At 39.5% G+C, this 17,753-nt stretch overlaps 1 protein-coding gene across 3 annotated transcripts in view; it reads right to left on the bottom strand.

Annotated features, from left to right (window-relative positions):
• The window catches only part of LOC109234366 (LEAF RUST 10 DISEASE-RESISTANCE LOCUS RECEPTOR-LIKE PROTEIN KINASE-like 1.4), a 24,568-nt gene extending 7,426 nt beyond the window's left edge, over positions 1–17,142 (bottom strand). Inside the window, exons 1-7 of one of the 3 annotated variants that reach the window (XM_019400336.1) lie at positions 16,842–17,141; positions 15,928–16,162; positions 15,702–15,849; positions 15,480–15,601; positions 15,270–15,381; positions 5,158–5,219; positions 4,796–5,064 (exon numbers count right to left, since the gene is read on the bottom strand). In XM_019400336.1, coding sequence (XP_019255881.1) covers positions 5,215–5,219; positions 15,270–15,381; positions 15,480–15,601; positions 15,702–15,849; positions 15,928–16,162; positions 16,842–16,882 — 663 coding nt within the window. In that variant the 5' untranslated portion in view covers positions 16,883–17,141 and the 3' untranslated portion in view covers positions 4,796–5,064; positions 5,158–5,214. Of the gene's footprint in view, positions 1–4,795; positions 5,065–5,157; positions 5,220–13,119; positions 15,382–15,479; positions 15,602–15,701; positions 15,850–15,927; positions 16,163–16,841 lie in introns of those variants that run through there. The other 2 variants (XM_019400337.1, XM_019400334.1) reach the window with 2 other exon arrangements.

The raw sequence follows: 17,753 nt of genomic DNA, 5'->3' as shown, positions 1-17,753 counted from the left end.
TTACCTTACATCCCTTATACTAAATACACGTAAGGTGGAGTTCCCTAAATTCGAATGGAGAGGACTTGAGGACCTGGTTGTATAAGGTGGAACAATTTTTTGCTGATGAAGATGTTACCATCCAGCAAAAGATGAAATTGGTTTTCCTATATTTTGAAGGTGATGCACTACAGTGGCACTTGGGGTATATGAGGAGCAGGGGCTCTATGCCTTTACCTACTTGGGAAGAGTATTTGTGGGCTCTTTGTGACAGTTTTGGAGCTAAATACTCTGACCCTATGACTGAATTGATGAACATTAAGCACACAGGATCTGTTAAGGATTATCAGAAGGCCTTTGTGAGTGTGATGACTAGAATTAACTTGTCCACAGAACATGCCATTAGCATTTTATTGAATAATATGAAACCTGATCTCAGTCATGCTGTTAAGGTGAGCCATCCCACTAGTCTTCCTCAGGCCTACTACCTGGCCAGATTGCAGGAGGCCAGTTTTGCTGCCCAGGCCAAGGCCATCAAAGGAGCAATTACTGCCTCAGCTGCATACAGAACCCCTGCTGTACCAATAGGTGGGAGCTTGTTTAAAGGGACTCAAGCTCCTTATAAGAAGCCTGTGGTGGCTAATTTTGACAACAATAGGAGAAGGAGGTTGACACCAGCTGAAATGGATGAAAAAAGGGCAAATGGAATTTGTTTTTTCTGTGATGAAAAGTTCACTCCAGGACACAAGTGTAAGGCAAAAAGGCAGTTATATTCCTTGGAAATTGAAGAGGAGAAGTTGAATGAGGTAGAGGAATCAGCTTTAGAGGAAATCAATGAAATCGAGGAGATGGTAGAAGTAGAAGAAACCATTGAAAACTGTGAGATCTCATTGGAAGCTTTGAATGGCTCTAAGGGCTACAAGACACTGAGGATCCAAGGGTTCACTGAGCAAAAACCAATCAATATCTTGATTGATAGTGGTTCCACCCATAACTTCACAAATGAGCAGACAGCAAAAAGGCTTGGATGTAAGGTTTACCAGATGAACCCTCAAGATGTTTCAGTGGCAGATGGGAGGGTGATACAATCAGTCAAGGGTAGCAAGGGATTTACTTGGTTAATGCAAGGTGTGGTGTTTTCAGATGACTTCTTAGTCCTTCCCATTGGGAGCTGTGATGTGGTTCTAGGAATTCAATGGTTAAGTAAGCTGGGAGATATCCAGATCAATTTTGCAAAACTATGGATACAATTTATGTATCAAGGAAAGTCAGTCACCTTGCAAGGGATTCATCCTACATTCAAGACTGTAAATGCTAAGGCCCTCAATAAGATCACAGACACTACTGTTCAACTTTTCATGATTAGAGTCTGCTCAGAAGTAAGCAATAAAGATGAATCAGACTCCCAGTCACAGGCAACACCATTGGAGATACAAATGCTATTGGAGGGATACCATGAGTTATTTGCTAAACCAACCCAACTGCCTCCATCTAGAGGAGTGTTTGATCATCACATTCCTTTGGTGGAAGGAAGCCTGCCAGTGAATTCTAGACCTTACAGGTATTCACCCCTTCAGAAGGATGTGATTGAAAAAATGACCCAAGAAATGCTGAACCAAGGTATCATTCACTACAGCTCAAGCCCTTATGCATCTCCTGTGGTCTTGGTGAGCAAGAAAGATGGCTCTTGGAGGTTATGTGTGGACTACGGGGCCCTAAACAAACTTACTATCAAGGATAAGTTCCCCATTCCCATTATTGAAGAATTACTAGATGAGTTAGGAGGATCAAGGGTCTATTCTAAGATAGATTTAAGGGCAGGGTACCATCAAATCAGAATGACATCTGCAGATATTCATAAAACAGCTTTCAGAACTCACTATTGGCATTATGAGTACCTAGTTATGCCCTTTGGCTTGACTAATGCTCCTTCAAGCTTTCAGGGGTTGATGAATCATATATTCCAAGATTACCTAAGGAAATTCATATTGGTTTTCTTTGATGATATCTTGGTATTCAGCAAAAATTTGGAGGACCGTGTCCAACATCTCAGGACCACTTTTGATCTACTGGTGCAACACCAACTTTTTGCCAAGAGGAGTAAGTGTGTTTTTGCTGCTGACAAGATTGAATACTTAGGGCACTACATATCAGCTGCAGGAGTTGCCACTGATCCTAAGAAGATAGCAGTTGTGCAGTCCTGGCCCCAACCTGCTAACATCAAGCAATTAAGAGGGTTCCTAGGCTTAGTAGGCTATTACAGGAGATTCATCAAGGGTTATGGAGTCATAAGCAAACCCTTGACGGACCTGCTCAAGAAGGACAACTTCCAGTGGTCCTCCAAGACAACTGAAGCTTTCAACAAGTTGAAAGAAGCCCTAACTTCTGCACCTGTATTGACCCTACCAAGCTTTCCACTCCCTTTTATGGTAGAGACTGATGCTTGCAGCATGGGAATAGGGGTTGTCCTCATGCAAAATAGGCAGCCAATTGCTTATTTGAGCAAAGGGTTATCCCCTCAACACCAATCTCTCTCTGTGTATGATAAAGAACTCCTAGCATTGGTAATGGCAGTTACTAAGTGGGCTCAGTATTTGACAGGGAGACCCTTTACAGTCAAAACAGACCAAAAGGCACTAAAATTTCTCTTAGAACAGAAGATGCAAACAGGTTCTCAGCTTAAGTGGATCACTAAGCTCATGCAGTATGACTTTACTATTGAATATAAGAAAGGGAAGGAGAATAAGGTTGCTGATGCATTGTCCAGATTGCAGTTGGTGGAACTGGCTGCTCTAACCTTGTCCACTGTGCAAACTGATTTGTTAAGTCTCATTATGAAGAGTTGGGCTTTAAACACTAATCTCACTGACCTTATTGATATACTCAAGCTAGGAGGTACTGACAACCAGGGTTATTCCTTCACTCATGACCAACTAAGAAGGAATGGGAAGTTGGTAGTAGGACCTGATGAGCAGCTTAGGAAGAATATCATCCAGCTATGGCACAACTCCCCTTGTGGGGGACATTCAGGCATAGACCATACCTACAGAAGGTTAGCTGCATTATTCTACTGGAAGGGCTTGAGAGAAGATGTCCAGATTCATGTCAAGCAGTGTGACACATGCCAAAGAAGCAAGTATGAGACCACACCATCCCCAGGGTTGCTTCAACCCCTCAAGTTACCTTCAATGGCTTGGAGCAGTATTAGTATGGACTTCATTGAAGGGTTGCCAAAATCTCATGGGAAGTCTGTTATTTGGGTGGTTGTTGACAGACTCACCAAATATGCACATTTCATTGGAGTGTCCCATCCCTACTCAGCTAGTGACATTGCCAAGTTGTTCATGGAGAATGTGTTCAAACTACATGGTATGCCTGAGGATATAGTCAGTGATAGAGATCCTATATTTACAAGAAAACTCTGGCAAGAGTTGTTCTCTATGCAGGGTGTCACTCTCAGTACTTCCACAGCCTATCATCCCCAGTCAGATGGACAAACAGAAGTTGTGAATAGATGCCTAGAGACTTATCTTAGGTGTTTCTGTGCTGATTCTCAGAAGGATTGGTTCTCATATTTAGCAGCTGCTGAATGGTGGTACAATACCACATTTCACTCATCAATTCAAACCACACCCTATGAAGCATTGTATGGGCAACCTCCTCCGCTCCATTTGCCTTACATGGCTGGAGATTCAGTCATAGAGGAAGTCGACAGAAGCTTACTCACTAGAGAGTTCAAATATCAGCGGCTGAAACACCACCTCCACAGAGCTCAACAAAGAATGGCTTCACAGGCTAACAAACATAGAATTGACAGAAACTATAAGGTAGGTGATTGGGTGTACCTCAAAATTCAACCTTATAGGTAGCTCAGTATGTCAGGCTCTCATTTTTCTAAACTTTCAGCCAAATACTATAGACCATACCAAATCCTCCAAAAAATTGGTAATGTAGCCTAAAACTTTCAGCCAAATACTATAGACCATACCAAATCCTCCAAAAAATTGGTAATGTAGCCTATAAGCTATCTCTACCTTCTCAAACTCCTCATCCATCCAACATTCCATGTATCCCAGCTTAAACCCTGCCACAAACTACCTGACAAGATTTCACACCCCCCAGTTATTGATATTGCCAGTCCCTACTGCCCTCAACCACAGCAAATCCTAGACAGGCGCATGGTGCAAAAAGGGAACAAGGCCATTGTTCAAGTACTCGTCCAGTGGGAGAACACTACACCTAAGCAAGCAACTTGGGAGGAGTATCATTCCTTGAGAACAAGATTTCCATCTTTTCTTCCTTGAGGACAAGGAAGATTTTGACAAGGGGGATCTGAATGAGTAGCTTGAGACAGTAGTACTCGCGCTTGCGGAGGTGTACGGAGCGGTTAAGTTAGTTACAATGAAGGCTGGAAAGAAGTTTGAGAAGTTATTAGTTTAGTCCACTTAGTTTTAAATTACAACTTATAGATATTACACATTAACCCTGTAATTTTCCTTGTCTTATTCACGAAAGGTCCATCTGAGCTATTGTGAGCAAATGTGTACGAATTGGTGTAGGAGGTTATTGTACCTCACTCACCCTACCTATATATAGTGTAATCCCTACTTTAGAGGGACCATCATCAGAGAATATACCCTTTTCTTTACCCTAGCTAGCTTCTTCTTCTTATTTCCTTTTTATTCAATTTCTGCCGCAGCTCTTTTTCTTTCTTTCTTCTTTCTTTTTCTGTTATTTACTGTTCCATTGCTTAATCGTATCAGTCAAAGCACAACATAATACAAAATAATATCACACCAGATGGCACAAAAAGGTCTTGAACAACAGCAAGTAAAACACCAGCTGAACCAGCCTAAAAATGATACGAAACATTACACCAATGTCATAAAGACGACCTGAATTGCAGTAAGTACAACATCTTCATACCATCGTAAAAATGATATGAAACATCACTCCAGATGAAAAAAAGGAACTAAATTGCAGCAAGTAAAATACCTCCAGAACCAGCCTAAAAAGGATACAAACATCACACCGAAAGCATAAAAGAACTTGAAAGAAATCAGGTAGAGCACCTCCTGAACCAACCTAAATATTATACAAAACACCATACAAAACGGCATAAAAATGACTTGAACATCAACAAGTAAAACACCTCCAAAACCAGACTAAAAATCTTACCATTAGTTCTCTATTAAAGATCTGGTTTGTCCATGTGCGATAATTGACCAACATTATTCAACCTTTTAGCAGTCGTGAAAAAAGCGCAAACACTATAGAATTAGCAAATTATATTGTGGTCTTGCACAGTAAAAGGAAAACCAAAATGTAGCTACTTCAGAGATATATTTTTGAAGATGCATATATGGAAGTAAAAATAAAAGTTGAGATGAACTACGAACAAATAACATTTGACATTTTAAATCATACAAGTCCACTGATTTTATCGGGAAGAATAGAGAATGGAGAAGCCAGTTATATCCTAAATAAATAATTTCAGATCCTTGACGAAAAAATAGGTTGAACAAGAAAGTGGTTAATCATTAGCTTATCCACAAGCAATTAAAGACCCAATGACACCTAGATACATTATTTGATTTTAACATTCAACTATCCTTCAACAACACTCTACGTATCGACAAAATATTCATGTGTATTAAATAATTATTGGGGGTAGCCCGGGCTTCGCCCGGCCCGACTTGAATAAAGCCGTGTTGTTTCATTATATATTATGCTACTTTTATTATAACTATAACATTCAGTGAAGAATTGTCTTAAGTTATCTTCTGTTAAATATTAGGAAGACTATAACATCCATGTAGTAGGTAACTGAACAATGAGAAGTAGGAGAATGCGCAAACAATTCATTCGAGACAAGAACGTGTATTTCATTAATGTTGGCATAGTTCAAAGATAATCGAATCAATTTCGGGGATTTCTCCCATAATAATATCTGAGTACACATGAAGTTTCTGCCCTTTAAGTGCACATAATTATTTAGATCCTAATCCAGTATGTATATCAACTCTAATGATATTTGTGTTCACAAGAAAAAGCTATACTGCTAAGAAAATAACTTCGGATTTCACATAAATGAGAAAGAGATCAAATTTTGACATTTTTTCGGTACCCCAACTAACATTTAACATTGTCAAAAGGAAAGACATTACTTTGAAACTAAGAAAAGTAATAAGCGATAAGTATGGCATCCAAAGTTAGCAGACTATACCATAGTAGATAGGAAGCCGCGTATACAAGGATAATAAGTTGAACTAGCTGAAAGTTAGGACTTGCCTCGGACCGGCGTAGAGGTTCCACAAAAATGGATAAAGAATATAATAACTTATATTTGTCATGTGAACAACTTCTTCGCCTAAAAAGTTAAATTTTAACATAGTTATAAGCCAAGACAGAGATAAATTTTTGTTAGTGACAAGGAGTGAAGGATTATAATAGACAATAAGCCCTCCTCCTTTGTCTGGGCTTGACACCAATTATGTTGCAATATAACTCAAGTGCAGGTGGAGTTAAAAACTTTGATTTTTTTTATTCTTGAGATTGGGATCATTTTTTTTTTTGGCGAACTTGTGTGATAGAACTTATTACTCACAGCATGATCACATAGTGAACATTTTAATGTACCTAAATGCAATATATCCCAAATTTTGAAGCTAAAGATAGTAGTGTTTTTTATCAATTGCACAAGCAGAGTACCTATGGGAAAGCATTCTAAATAATTTGATCATAGACTACATTATATAAGTCCTGGTTTACCTTGCAATGGTATTTATGCAATCAGGATGGTATTTGAGAGTCTGACCTTACTATCAGCTAACCTACCGAAGTTTAATAATTCCAATATTGAATATACAGAAAGCTACTAAATTTGCAACTCTGTTAAGGCATATCGGCTATTAAAAAGACGTTGATAAACAAAAAAAGAGCTCTTAAGTCAGGTTGAGAATCTTGAAGACTTGGAGCAAGTATATGACTATAACATGTGAGTATACTTTTACCTAATAAATGATTATAAGGAATGTATCTATCAAAGTAATATCTAACCTAATCGTCTATTTTATGGATATTGTTTATTTTTCTTTAACAGAAGAAGTCGTTGCACTATGTTAAAAGCATCCCGAAGCTGTACTTCAACCTTTCATACTGCCTACCTCTGTCGACAAAAGTTTCTTACCAGTCCACGGTGGTCTCATTTTATAAGTTGTTCATATTTGGGTGCTTATTGATCTTTCTTTATCACAATAATTTCACTCATTCCCCTTCCCCAACTTATTGGATGGATTTATGAATCCGCAAAGCAAAATATAAACTGTATGAAGAAGATTATGCATACAACATAATATGTAAGAGATTTTCTATCATTCTGCAAAAGCTAAAAGTATTTATAAGATACGTGGCATGTTAAAATTTTGCTCTCTTATTTTCAATGGAAATCCATGAAAATTCATGAAAGCAAGTCTTATATACTTTCTAAGTTGTAGCAACTACTGTTTGTTATTTGATGTTGATGGGTTGGCTAGCACTTTTGGTCATGAAAAGCAACATTTGTACGTATATGCTCTAAATATAGTCATGTTCTACTTTTCTTACGTTCCAACCAAGGTAAATAAACCTGTCCANGAGAAAGAATCAACCAACTTTTAGCAAGAGAAAGAAACACAAGGACTTCATTTTGTGCATCCTTTTGATACTAGAAGACAAGATGAAGGGCAAAATGTATGGACGTGTTAAATTTCAAGAAATTTGTTAGCATCTAGTGCATATTTGTGCCCATTCTAATATTTAATTATTATTAGGCAGGAGCCCACTAATTAAACTCCTACTTTACATTTTGGATGCGTAAAATTTTCTCACAATTTATCATTCTTTACTTCCTATGAGTATGCTTTACCATTTATATCACTGTAATTTAAAGAATTCTATATCACAGTGACAGAACAATCAGCTAAGTTCACATCAAAAGCCAATTAATAGAACCATTATCCCAAAAAGTCCAAACTCCACTTAAGGAAATAAATTAAATCATACAAATCAAGATTTGACCAACAACACACATCATCAGGCATCTCAAAAGTCCAAATACTTCAAATCATATATTGCAACAAAAGAGATTTGAACTTACTAGCAAGAGCTGAGACAAAATGATAGCTGACCAGGGAATTGCAGGTAATAGCTTAGAATCTAAAAATGCCCTTTTTCGAATGAGAAATACATAGAAACAAAATATAAGCATATATATGAATACCTTCAATAAGTAATTACTTTGCCTCTTTTTCTTCTTCTTCGTTCTTGTTCTCTGCAGATCTATAGAGCCGCTTCATTGGCGGGCTTTGAGGAGATAAAATGGTTCAAATATAGTAAGAATCAATTAGGGTTTTGTATATTCTGATTGATTGCGAAATTGAGCAGTGGGTGAGTGAGAGAAAGAGAAGGGTAAGGGTGTCAATTAGGATTTTGATGGACTTAAACCCTAGTTTATTTGTTGATGAGAGGTATGTTCGACTAAAGTTTTGAGATGAATGAAGTCTTGGCCAAATTATCTAGTGATGGGTTCTAGCGACTAGGGAATGAAAGATTAGAAAAGGAATACGAAAATAAGCGAGGGAATTGAGAAGAGGGAAAATAAAAATTAAAGAGGGAAAATTAGTATACGTTGCAATAGATAATTTTAACCAAATACGCGTTGCATTAGAGTAATATATGGGACGGTTACAAACACTGTTGCAATAAACATGCATATTGTGACGGTTTCTTTTAATGATGCAACGGATCTCAACCAAAGTGTTCCATTAGAGCCAAATATATTATGCAACGATCAAAACCGTTGCCATATGCTTTCTATTGGAACGGTTTTATAACCGTTGCAAAAAAAAAGCGTTGCAGTAGACCAGATTTCTAGTAGTGTGGCTTCAGAAACCTCAACAAACTGCCCGAGTATGCGACAGGAATGCGGTCCGCATACCTGTTCTGCGGTCGCATAATGCACCGCAGAACAACCCCTCGCAAAATTCCAAGGGGATTATGCGATGAATATGCGGCCCGTGTATTGATTATGCGATCGCATAGTTGGCCGCTCAGTTGACCTCAAAATCACCATCAAACTGTCTGACTCCGCGGCGACTATGCGGCCCGCATAGCTATTATGCGACCGCATAATGGACCGCATAAATGCACTTTTCTGGAAAACATTTGTCCTTAATGCATAGATCAGTACCAAGGGTCCTAACTTGGCACTACGAGCTCTCGGGTTTTGAGTAGAAATTTTCACGGGGCCTTACATCCTCCCCCACTTAGGATCATTCGTCCTCGAAATGAGGATCAAGGTTCACTTATTAGCAATCTTTATGCAACCTCAGCTTTTCACAATCATGGAATATATCAATAGCCCCAAATTTGTCTAACTCCCTAAATTTCCAAAAATTTTGCCAGCGTTTCCTTTGTATCTAGGCCTATCCACCTGTCAGAGAGCTCCAGAAACATATCCTAACAGCATATACATATTCTATAGACATAACATAACCTGTACAATACTAACCATGGCCGCATAGGCAATCATATAACCAAAACGAAACAAAATAGTTTTACATAGATCAAATCAAGGATACAGAGTTCATAGGGGCCAAATGCATGAAAGCTATTACATGGCTATACAAACAAATGTGGGTACTTCCTTCTAATTTCTTCCTCGGCTTTCCAAGTGGCTTTCTCAACCTGCTGGCTTCGCAATAACACCTTTACGAAGGCAATTTCCTTATTTCTCAATTTTCGGACTTGCCTGTCAAGAATGGCAACTGGAACTTCTTCATATGACAGTTCTTCATTAACCTCAATAGTTTCAACTGGCACAATAGTGGACGGATCTCCCACGACCTTCTTCAACATAGACACATGAAAGACTGGGTGTACCAATGAGATCTCGGGTGGCAGCTCGAGCTTGTATGCCACCTGACCAATCCTCTGAATGATTTTGTATGGTCCGACATACCTTGGACTCAATTTTCCTTTCTTCCCAAACCGCATGATACCCTTCATCGGGGAAACCTTCAAAAATACCCAATCATCTTCTCTGAACTCCAAATCTCTGCGACGAACGTCCGAATAAGACTTTTGGCGACTTTGAGCAGTTTTCAACCTTTCCTTGATAATTTTGACTTTCTCCATGGCCTGGTGCACAAGATCCGGCCCTATAAATTCAGCCACTCCAACCTCGAACCACCTTATGGGAGACCTATATCACCTACCATACAATGCCTCAAATAGCGCCATCTGGATACTAGCATGGAAGATGTTGTTATAGGCAAACTCTATGAGTGGCAAATGATCATTCCAACTACCTTTGTAATCAAGAGCACAAGCACGCAACATGTCCTCAAGTGTCTGAATAGTCCGCTCTGCTTGCCCGTTGGTCTGAGGGTGAAAAGTTGTGCTAAGATTTACCTACGTGCCCAAACCTTGCTGAAATTTCTTCCAAAAGTTGGCTGTGAACTGAGCCCCTCGATCTGAAATGATTGAGACTGGAGTACCATGCAACCTGACTATTTCCTTGATATACAACTGAGCATACTGTTCCGCTGTGTCGGTAGATTTGACTGGCAAGAAGTGCGCTGATTTCGTGAGTCGATCCACGATCACCCAAATTGAGTCGAACTTGCGCGGAGTGCGCGGTAACCCTACCACAAAATCCATGTTGATGATCTCCCATTTCCACATTGGAATTTCTATGCTTTGAGCCAATCCACCGGGCCTTTGATGTTCGGCCTTCACTTGTTGACAGTTCGGACATCTTGCCACAAAGTCCGCCACCTCCTTTTTCATGTTGTTCCACCAATAAACTTCTTGAGATCATGATACATTTTTGTAGAACCTGGGTGCACAGAATACCTGGAAGTGTGAGCTTCTGCCATGATCCTTTCCCGAAGACCGTCAATATTCGGAACACATAGGCGGCCTTGGTACCGTAGGGTACCACCATCCTTGCCAAAGGAAAAAGCTGTGGTCTTATGTTTATGAATCCCCTCCTTCAGCTGTGCTAATAATAGGCCGTTCAATTGCTTCTCTTTCACCTCCGTCACAAGCGATGATTCAGCATATTCTGCACAACTATCCCTCCTTCATTAGAGTCTGCAAGGCAAACTCCCAAACTAGCCAATTGATGAACCTCCCGGGCCAACGACCTTTGATACGCCTTCAAATGAGCCAAACTTCCCATAGATTTTCGACTAAGAGCGTCCGCCACAACATTAGCCTTTCCCGGGTGATAGAGAATATCAATGTCATAGTCCATGAGTAACTCTAGCCATCTTCTTTGTCTCAAATTCAACTCCTTGTGCTTGAAAATATATTGAAGGCTCTTGTGGCCCATGAATACATCCACATGGACTCCATATAGATAATGTAACCAGATCTTTAGCGCAAACACCACTGCCGCAAGCTCTAAGTCATGGGTTGGATAGTTCTTTTCATGATTCTTGAGTTGCAAGAAGCGTAGGCTATAACCTTGCCGTGTTGCATTAACACACACCCAACCCCGATCCTTGAAGCATCGTAATACACCACAAACCCCTCTGTACCCTCTGGTAGGGTTAATATCGGTGCTGAAGTCAATCTTTATTTCAATTCTTGGAAGCTCCTTTCACGAGCATCGGACCACTGGAACTTAACAGCTTTCTGGGTCAATTTAGTCAAGGGAGAGGCAAGAGTAGAAAAGCCCTCCACAAACCTTCTGTAGTACCCAGCCAAACCCAAGAAACTGCGAATCTCTGTTGGAGTGGTAGGTCTAGGCCAATTCTTCACTGTTGCAATCTTTTGAGATCAACCATAATTCCTTCCCTGGAGACGACATGACCCAAGAACGCGACAGATTCAAGCCAAAATTCACATTTCAAAAATTTTGCATACAGTTGGTGTTGCTGAAGAGTCTGCAAAACTGCCCTGAGATGGTTAGCATATTCCTCTCGACTTCGGGAATACACAAGAATATTATCAATGAACACGATCACAAAGGAGTCTAGAAAAGGCTTGAAGACTCGATTCATAAGATCCATGAAGGCTGCCGGGGCATTTGTTAGCCCAAAAGACATCACCAGAAATTCAAAGTGCCCATACCGAGCCCTGAAAGCTGTTTTCGGAATATCTTGCTCCCTTATCTTCAATTGGTGATACCCGGACCGCAAGTCAATCTTTGAGAAACACGTAGCACCTTGCAATTGATCAAACAAGTCATCTATCCTTGGTAGAGGGTATTTATTTTTGATTGTGACTTTGTTAAGTTGCCGGTAGTCAATACACATCCGCAGCGACCCATCTTTCTTCCTTACAAACAAAACTGGTGCGCCCCATGGTGACATACTTGGCCTGATGAAACCCTTTTCTAACAAATCCTTCAATTGTTCCTTTAGCTCTTTCAATTCTACCGGTGCCATTCTGTAAGGTGGAATTGATATAGGCTGCGTGCCTGGCATCACATTGATCCCAAAATCAATCCCCCTGTCTGGTGGGATCCCAGGGAGCTCATCTGGAAAGACATCTGGAAATTCATTAACAACTGGCACGGACTCAAGGCTAAGTGCCTCGACATCGGTGTCCGTAACCCGAACCAAATGGTAGATACACCCCTTCTTGATCATCTTTGCGGCCTTAAGGTAAGAAATAAACCGACCTTTAGGCACTACATTATCCCCCACCCATTCAACAACGGGCTCATTAGGAAACTCAAGCCTCATAGTTCTAGTCCGACAATCAAGCTTGGCAAAACATGAATAAAGCCAATCCATTCGCATTATTACATCAAAATCGACCATCCCCAATTCAATAAGATCGGCCATGGTATCCCTACCACGTATCGTGACAACACAACCTCTATAAACTCGAGCAGCCGTAATTGACTCACCAACCGGAGTAGATACCGAGAATGGCTCATGAAGCTGATCCGGTTCTATCCCAAATTCCATAGCAACAAAAGGGGTAACATAGGACAAGGTGGAACCGGGGTCAATAAGTGCATACACATCATGAGATTGGACAGTCAGAATACCGGTAACAACATTTGGAGAAGCCTCTGCAGTCTGACGACCACTCATGGCATAGAACCGGTTGGGTCCTCCCGAACTCTGCGCACCACCCCTAGCATTTGCTCATTGATTAAGCTAATTAACTTTAATTTTGTGAGAGCTTCTTGCTTCAAAATTCATCTTTTTGTTGTTATCCTGGGTCTTGTGTTTCTGACATGTGATTGAAATATTTCATAAATTCAAACCTCTTTTTTGGGTACAAAGTTCAGTAGTAAAGAAGAGCTAATCGAATGGATTTGTAAAAGAAAAATAATTATAGGATTTAAAACAAGAGAAGAGGATATAAAGGGGGGTGAAGTCCGTGCGGCGGAGAATGAGTTAGAAAAAAAAAATGAGGAATGACCGGAAAGTGAGTAGGTGAATTGTGATGGAGAAGTGATAATGAAGGGTGGGGTCCATTGTTCCATGTGTCACACGATAAATAGCCTCACTCAAGTATGATGTGGCATGCCTCACACATTGTAAAATTTCTCTGTGATATGCATCTTGACACATTTATTTGAAAAAAGTTTAAACCATTACAGCTACTAATGTTGACGCCTCATCAAGACTGCAATTTTTGTCCATTGTCACTTGGATTATTTGTTAGCTGAAGGGGTGAATCAAGCGAAAGTTCAGCGAAGGAGTTGGATCGACGGTAGAAGTCACAGAATTAGCACAGGGTGGAAAGGAAAACTTTTTTCCATTAATATGCTCTCAATTGCGCGCACTACTGAAATAGTGCAATCTAGCGTTACAACAGCACCACTTGATAAAGATTGGAAATGCACATCGGCTAACTCGAAAGAGAATAAGCAGCCAAAAAAGAAACCAGTATGGTAGAAACCATTGCACATCGAATTAACACGAAAGAGTTCAAATAGCAAGAGGAAAAAGGGGACAATTTGGGTGCCTACAATAATCTGTTTAAAGAGCTGGAACATCTCCGGTTCATAGGTATTTAGTACAATCAAATTTTCAGGAATCATTCATAAAGCTTCAGAAGAAGACTGCTTCCTCTACGAAGACAGCCTAGCAACTACTTTACTAATTCAAGTTATACAAAAAGAAAAAGCAACTAAGCTTAGAGGGTATAGCTTATCCTATTCTGACTCAATTTCATCTCTTTTGCGTTTCTCCCCTCTCACTGTCATTGCATTCAAAGCTTCAGAAACATGCCTCATCGTTGGCCTTTTCTTTGGATCAAAGTCCATGCAGTTGAGTGTTAGGAGTGTGATAGCAATTGTATGATCAGCTTCTTTGAAGCCTTACAACTTACAAATTGATGTTGGTTGTCGTTCCGTATCTAGCTATATATCCTGAACGAATACTAAGTTCTGATGATGTTCTTTTAATTTTACTGAAGACTTATGTGATGCATTGTTCCTATACGTTTTTCATTAGCGTGTAATTAAGTCCTCAGTTGACGCTGCCAAGAATCTCATATTTTTATGTTTTTGGCCGAAATAGAAAAGCGCTTATGAAAAGACGTCTGAACTAAGAATTATGACCCTTGAGTAGATGTCGTCAATATTTGTTGTTTGTATTATATGCATACTTTTACATATTTTATTGTCTTTTGTCCAGTAAAAACGGTTATGTTCTTGTATTTTCTTGATTAATACAGGTAAGCGGACGATGAAATGTGATGTTTATCAATTTGGCATTCTACTGCTGGAGCTGATAACTAAGGAGGAGTATGATTCCTCAACTTTTGAGGCTAAACGCGACAAAAAACAATTGGTTGATGAATGCGAGACAAAAGATGTTAAAGATGAATTAAAGGAGGATTCAGTATTTATAAAAATCACCAAAAAAAAGATAGTAATTTACGGCATCAGGAATTAAGAATGCAAATTTCAAGGATGTGAAACAACCGCCCTTCCATGACTCAAGTATCAGATATTTTCATGCTTATATTTTAGCCAGCCATTTTAACTATCTTAGTTCACCTTAATTATTAAGGTCTTCATATCAGTTTCATAACGAACCATAGGCTCAGGCCAATATTCCAGTTAGAGACTATCTTGTCAAACAACTACACATAACTCGCACATTACTGAGGTAATGAGGGGAGAAGATAAAGGGAAAATGCAAAGAAAGGGGGGGGGGGATGGCAGGCTTTAGATGACGCATTGCATATCATGCATTACATAGGCAACTGTAAGAAAATCGTTGATCTACAGCATGAAAACATCAGAGATGATGAAGTCTGAGCAAACATGCCTGGATCACGTAGTGGAGCATCCCTGCCGACAACAAACTCAATAGGAATTTTAGAATCCTCGTTCACATGATTAGAAACGTAACCAAAGTCAAATACTTTTATATTCACTTCCTGCAGCCAAACCGAAGTAGTAATTTGTTAAAAATCTTCTAATATCTTGTCTAAGAGAAATAGAAAGTTGGCCAGACGACCAAGGGCTGAAACTCAACCTCATCTATCATAATACATGATGCAGTAACACAACCAACTGCAATCCCCTTCTGATGCAAGAATGCCAAGAGATCTGCAAGTTGAGCTGCCACTTTTATCCTGTTACTCCACCCAAATTTATCTGAGGAATAAGAAATAAAGAACACAAAAAATGGGTTAAAATGCACACAGAGGTCACTATGAACAGTCATTCAACATAAGACTTGAGGCAACTTAGATACCATCCAGAAGAACATCAGACAAGAGTCCGGTACATTTTTCATCATACTCATAGACAGCTGCAAGCCTTGTGTCACAACAGAATGTACACAATTTCGCCAAATTTGGATGCATATTTGCTGTTGTATCTGTGAATAACTCAATCTCATCCTACAAAAGAACCGTTATCATCATTCAACCCAAAACAACAGACAGGAAATCAAATTAAGTCATATCTAGCAAACATACACAAAATTTAGGTAGACGTTGAGCAAGATAATGCCTGTAAGGAAGGAGAACATCCCATGTCTTTACAATCACAAGCCGTTTTTCAGATCCTTCAACAATGGCGCCACCGAACAATCTTCCTGAAAGAGTCTTCTGAATAAAGCTCCTAGTCTTGAAATCAGTAATCTTTAGCAGCTCGGAGTAGCTAGAAAGCCCCACCCCACCAACTGTCACTGCCTCAATTGAGAACTTAAAGCTGCATCTCGGCAACCAGAAAAGAACACTCAGAGGAAAGAATAATATCATGGATCTGTAGCTTATTAACAGGTCAAATGAAATGGGGCATTGAAATCTAGAGCAGGGCAGGAGTTCAATGCACAAAGCACCCCTGCTCACGCAGGGCCCCTGGAAGGGTCCTACTACTCCAGAGATATAGGCAGCCTACCCCGGTGCAAGCCCCAATAGGTTATTCCACGGGTCAACACCCTTGTAAACTATAGGTCCTCCAGGGACAACTTACAGTTAGTCCATGAGTAGGAGTAAGGTTTTGCAGGAGAACAGCCCGAACAGGATAACGAACAATGAGACCAAACACCTATTGCAAAGTTACCTTCATATCCTCTGCACATCAAGTGAGGACTTCCCAAGCAAGTTTGTTTTTAAGTACAATATTAGTTGAATAGCAAGGTCCAGAACAGAGAAATTAAACTCTGTCCGAGACACATATTATCAATCTTGTCAAAGGTAAAATAACTTCAAACGGTACCAAAGATGTAGTTATAAATTCAAAATCAGTGACTAGCTTTTTTATTTAATTTTGTACTCCTAATAATCACTAGCATATATTTATTAATAACGGATGCTTAGCAAAATCTAACATACATAATTTTGGGTCAAAGCAAGAGAGAGGTATGATAAAAAATAAAATAAAAAACCTTGTGTTCTCGGCGCAACCTTTATAAAACGTTTCTAGCATTTTGCGATGGGTGCTTTCGGGGAAATGATAAGGGTAACGCCAATCAGGAGACTCTTCCTTGTTAAAATATTGATGATGATATGCAAAAAAAACCCCATTCCTCCACCACCTTCTTTCGGATCATCTCAATGCCGCTGCCGCTCATATCCTCTACATCTCTCACTTCCTGGTTTCTCATCTTTTCTAGGGCACAAAAGAAAGAGAACTCCAAGGGGAAATATTGAACGCTAGATAGAGGAATTTTATTTTGTTTCTCACATGCTATGTGAGGCCTCCTATTAGGTGACTTATGGGTCCTACCACATATTATAAGGGGTCTTTGGTATGATGTATAAGATTATTATCGGGATACAGTTTTTTTTTTTTTTTTTTTTTTGAGATGATAACAATTTTAATATTTAGAAGCACAAAGCCTTTGCTGACCATAATTACAGAGGAATTGACCAAAATATACAACAAAAATTTCTATCTCCTTATATTCGAGATACTTGTATTATTAATGATAGAGATTAATAATGTTGAGATTAGTTATATTAAAATTATTTGCTATTAATTATTTACTTTGGTGTTGATATTTAGCTGAAAGTGTATATATATATATATATATATTGCCTCATATTTTACTCGTGTTTCGTGCATTTAGCATGTAAAATGTATTGGTTTATATTAATTCGGGGTGTTTTTATATGTAGGAATCATCCAGAAGCAATTGGGGGCGAAAGGTGCGAGATTAAAACCAAAATGGAGGAAATATGGGAAATGTGGAATTTCAGCGCCATAGGCAGCGCCCCACGCCACCTGTGGCACCGTGGGCAGAATCTTCAGCAAGCCAGCGCCACACGCTGTCCTGGATGCCGGTGACGAAAAATTA

The sequence above is a fragment of the Nicotiana attenuata genome, chromosome 11, assembly GCF_001879085.1.
Source record: "Nicotiana attenuata strain UT chromosome 11, NIATTr2, whole genome shotgun sequence".
Taxonomy (NCBI): Eukaryota; Viridiplantae; Streptophyta; class Magnoliopsida; order Solanales; family Solanaceae; genus Nicotiana; species Nicotiana attenuata.
Note: the sequence above shows the minus strand (reverse complement) of the source record. Positions and strands in the feature narration are given on the sequence as shown.